At 41.4% G+C, this 4,888-nt stretch overlaps 1 protein-coding gene across 1 annotated transcript; it reads left to right on the forward strand.

Moving 5' to 3' along the window:
- Positions 1-3,143: 3,143 nt before the first annotated feature.
- LOC145163401 (putative mitochondrial protein AtMg00710) lies at positions 3,144-3,875 on the forward strand. Its single transcript, XM_079082242.1, has 2 exons — positions 3,144-3,495; positions 3,778-3,875. The coding sequence occupies exons 1-2, from the start codon at positions 3,144-3,146 to the stop codon at positions 3,873-3,875; spliced, it is 450 nt and encodes a 149-aa protein (XP_078938368.1).
- The last annotated feature ends 1,013 nt before the right edge of the window (positions 3,876-4,888 follow it).

Consider the following 4,888-nt stretch of genomic DNA (forward strand, 5'->3'; position numbering starts at 1 on the left):
TTAATTTGGAGATTAATTTGGTGATCAAAAGAGACTAATTAAGTCTATGGGGGACTAATTATGTTAATTAGTTATATTTATATGTGTTGGGCTTATGATCCATGTTGGACCAAGTTTATGTCTGGATACATAAAGTGTTGGGCCACATGAACCATGGATCATTAAACCCATGGGTATGGATTTGGGTTATGGGTTATACCCATGACTCTTGGATTCCTCACACATATAAATAGATGCTTCTAGCCCAAAAATCATGACTAACTCTAGTCTTAGAGTTCATGGAGTTTTTGGTGCATGGAGATTCTCTCTCAAGTTCAATTTTTGTCCATGATGTGTTGTGATTCCACTTGAGGCTTCCACACTATTGGGGCTAAGCTCTTAAGGCTAGATACATCAAGACTTCAAGCTCCATAAAGAGGTATGTTATCCTAACTAGATTCTTGTGTTGTATATGACAATTGTATGCTAGTTATAGGTAATACCTTGGAAAGTTCATATTTGCGTGTATAATAGAGAAAACATAGATCCAAGGTATTTAGGGTTGCATGTACACCTTAGGAGTGTTAGAATGCTCAAAACCCAACACAATGTTGGTCTCTCTCTCTCTCTCTCTCTCTCTCTATAATTCAGGCGATCATCCACCTGAATGTCCTCCAATGGAACCTATTAATGTGACTCGAGCATTTGGATCATGTTCATGGAGCATTTGGATCATGTTCATGGAGCATTTGGAGCACTTGGAACTCAGTGGAGCACTTAGGGTTCATGGAGTATGCAACAAAGGAACGGATCATCTAAGAAAGGAATGGATCGTATGAAAAAGGAACAGATCAAGTACCAAAGCAACAGATCGTAACGAATGGGGGTTTGGAGCACCTGGAAGAGGTCTGGAGCACTTGGAAGTGATATGGAGCAACAGGGGAACCTTTTTGCACCATATGTTGAAGGGATTGGCCAAGAAGGATGTTGTTGCGCCAAGGGCATTCCTTCTTGTTCCATTATACTCCCACTTGCGCCATTAGGGGTTCCTCTTGTGCCATGAGGATCCCTATTGCGCCATGGGGTACTCCTGTTGAGCCATGAAGTATGCTACAACACCATGCATGGCCTTGTTGTGTCATGTATGTTCATGTTGCGCCAAGGTGGTATTGTTACTCCAGGCTTGATGTTCTTGTGCCCCACTTGAAGGCTGTTGCGCTATCCATACACTTGTTGCGCCATCATGGTGCAAGTTGGGCCATCTTGGTCCTTGATAAGCCAAGTATGCTATGAAGTCCTCTATGATGCTCAAGAATGTTCCAAAAGATGTTTCATGGTGGAATATGATTGGTTGCCTCGATTCATGGGCCAATGGGCTTGGCCCATTAGGGTTTTAGGTATGATCCCTCAATTATAAATAGGGATGCATGCTAGGTCATTTTGTATCTTGAATTGTAGAGTGATAGGAAAATCTCTGTGTAATTGTACTTGTAACCTCTGTTTGAGAGCTCTGAAATAAAGAATACTCACCTCCTTCCCGTCGACATAGGTCACCTTGACCGAACCACGTAAATACAATGTCTTGTGTGCTTATAGTTTTGCTAGTTATCCTCTTTACTTCCTAACAAGTGGTATCAGAGATGCGGTTTGTATTCCTATGATTGAAGATGTCTACTCACAAGTTTGATTTGGAAAAATTCAATGGTTCAAATGACTTCACCTTGTGGAAGGTGCAGATGAAGGCTCTTCTGGTTCAATAAGGGTGTGCATCGGCATTGGAAGGAGAGGCAAAACTACCAAAGGACGTGGCGGATGAGAAGAAGGTGGACATTCTGACGAAGGCACATAGTGTTATTCTATTATGCTTGATAGATGAAGTACTGGGGGAGGTCATGGATCAAACAACTACTTGTAGGCTCTGGGATAAACTTTGTGACAAGTACCATAACAACTCGCTAACTAACAGGTTGTATCAGAAGCAAAGGTTGTACACTCTTAGAATGTCTGAAAGTACTCAAGTGAAAGATCATCTCGATAACTTCAATTGCATCATTTTGGATCTACAAGGGGTTGATGTGAAGATTGAAGATGAATATCAGGCGCTCATTCTCTTGTGTTCTCCTCCTAAATCATATGAGAATTTCATTGATACCATGCTCTATGGTAGGACAACGATCATTGTGAATGATGTGAAGGACTCTCTGATGTCCACGGAACTGAAAAGAAAAGTTTTAGTTGGAGATGAGGTGTCCAGTTCTGGTTTTTACGCAGGGAGAGGAAGGACAGAAGAGAGGAAAAGGGGAAACAGAGGGAGATCACGTTTGAAATCAAAGTCTAAAGGTTCATCGAACGCAAAATGTTATAGTTGTAAGGAGAAGGGACACTTCAAGCGAAATTGTCCACAACTGAAGAATGGGAAGTCCAAGAGTGAATCAAGCAGCAATAACACTGTTGGTGTGTTCAAGAAATTTTTGATGGAGGGGACGATGGTGATGTACTGACTATGAGTACATCAAGTTCTGCTGATGCTTGGGTCTTGGATTCTGGATCATCCTATCACATGATGTATAATCGTGACTGGTTCGACTCCTTCAAAGAGTGGGATGGCACAGTCAAGGTGGGTGATGATTGGGTAAGCAGTATCAATGGTAGTGGCACGGTGCATATCATGATGCATGATCACATGATCAGGAAGTTAGATTGTTGGTATTTTCTAGAACTTCGGAATAATTTAATTTCTCTTGGCACATTGGCTAAGAATAGGATCAGGTACGCTGGTGAAGGTGACTGGGTCAAAGTGACCAAAGGTTCTCTTGTTATAATGAAAGGGAAGATGAATCGTGGATGGATCTATATCCGAGAAGGTAGTACAGTCTCAAAGAGGATGCTCATACTTTGTGACGTTCATTGATGATTATTCAAGGAAGGTTGTGTTGTACTTTCTGAAGACCAAATATGAGGTGTTTGGAAAGTTCAAGGAGTGGAAGAGCATGGCTGAGAAATGGACTGGAAAATAGGTCAAGACTCTAAGGACTGACAATGGGTTGGAGTTCCGTAATGCTCCATTTGACAATTTATGCAAGGCAGAAGGTATAGTGAGGCACCGCAATGTACGACACACACCACAAAAAAATGGAGTGGCAAAACGGATGAACCAAACACTCATGCAGCGTGCCAGGTGCATGCGAATATTTGCTAACTTATCCAAGCAGTTCTGGGCGGAAGCAGTTAACACTGCTTTCTATCTAGTGAACAGATCACCATCAACTACAATAGACTTGAAGACTCCTCCAGAGGTATGGTCCGAGAAACCCTTTGACTATTTTGGTTTACGTATATTTGGATGCCCCGGATATGCACATGTGAATGATGGTAAACTTGAGCCAATGGGAATGAAGTTCATATTTCTAGGATATGTGACAGGAGTAAAAGGTTATCGACTGTGGTGTACAGAAGAAGGAAGAACTCTTAAATTTATCATGAGCAGAGATGTGACCTTTGATGAATCTGCCATAGGTAAGCAGGGACAAGGTGATACAATTCAAGTAGGAAACAAAGATCATGGTGCTAGATAGAAGGTGGAGTTTGTAACTTAAACTCCAGACAGAGTTATGATAAGTGACAAAGAGCATGGCGACAGTGAACAACCTGGACATGATGAAACCCAAGAGCAACCCATGAGATCTTCATCCAGTGGTGCTGATGTCGGGAAGGATGATGGGTCATAATCAATAGCAAAGAGAAGATCAAGGAGGGTCATTCGAAAACCTGATAGATATGTGGGATGTGTGAATTCAGGTGAACTTGACTCCATTGCTTTTTCTTTAGCAACTAGAGAAGACATTGACACTGAGGAGCTTCAATTGTTTAAAGAGGCTGTGGCGAGTAAAGAATAAAATGATTGGTTGATGGCCATGAATGAAGAAATGCAATATTTAGAGAAGACTGAAACATGGGATCTTGTTCCATTACCAAAGGAAGCGAAGCTAGTAGGATGCAAATGGATCTTTAAGATGAAGGAATGGATACCAGGAATTGAACCAAGTAGGTTCAAGGCAAGGTTGGTGGCGAAAGAGTTTTCTCAGAAAGAATGAATTGATTATCACGGGGTATTCTCATCGGTCGTGAAGCACAAGACAATTCGGGTTCTTTTGGCCATGGTGAGTTCATCTGATCTGGAGCTTGAACAACTCGATGTGAAAACTGCATTTTTTCATTGGAACTTAGAAGAGCAGATTTATATGTCCCAACCAGAAGGGTTCCTTGATTCTAAGAAGGATCATGTATGCTTGCTGAAGAAATCCTTATATGGGTTGAAGCAGTCTCCAAGACAATGGTACAAGAGATTTGATTCATTCATGATCTCGAATGGCTACACTCGGAACCAGTTTGACAACTGTGTTTTCTCAAAGGAATTGTCACCATATTCCCAGATATATTTGCTATATGTTAATGATATGCTCATCACAGCCAAAGACACAGCTGGAAGAAATGACTTGAAGGAGACCCTAAAGAATGAGTTTGAGATGAAGGATTTGGGAGCAGCAAAGAATATAGTTGGGATGGTGATTCAAAGGGCCAGAAAATCAAGGCGGTTATGTATTTCTCAAAAAACGTTCACTGAGAATGTTCTGCATTCCTTCACTTGTGATCAATCCAATCCAGTTGGAACTCCTTCGGCAGCTCACTTTAAACTTGGTCCAAGCACTATACCCACTACTAATGAAGAAAGGAAGTACATGAGCAGGTTTCCATACTGAAGTGCTGTTGGAAGTCTCATGTATGCTATGGTCTGCACCTGATCTGATTTGGCTCATACAGTTAGTGTGGTTAGTGGGTTTATGAGTAATCTAGGGAAGACTCATTGAGAAATTGTAAAGTGGATCTTGCAATACTTGAAGGGAATGAT

The sequence above is a fragment of the Lactuca virosa genome, chromosome 3 (genome assembly GCF_052849685.1).
Source record: "Lactuca virosa cultivar CGN04683 chromosome 3, Lactuca_virosa_CGN04683_v6, whole genome shotgun sequence".
NCBI lineage: Eukaryota > Viridiplantae > Streptophyta > Magnoliopsida > Asterales > Asteraceae > Lactuca > Lactuca virosa.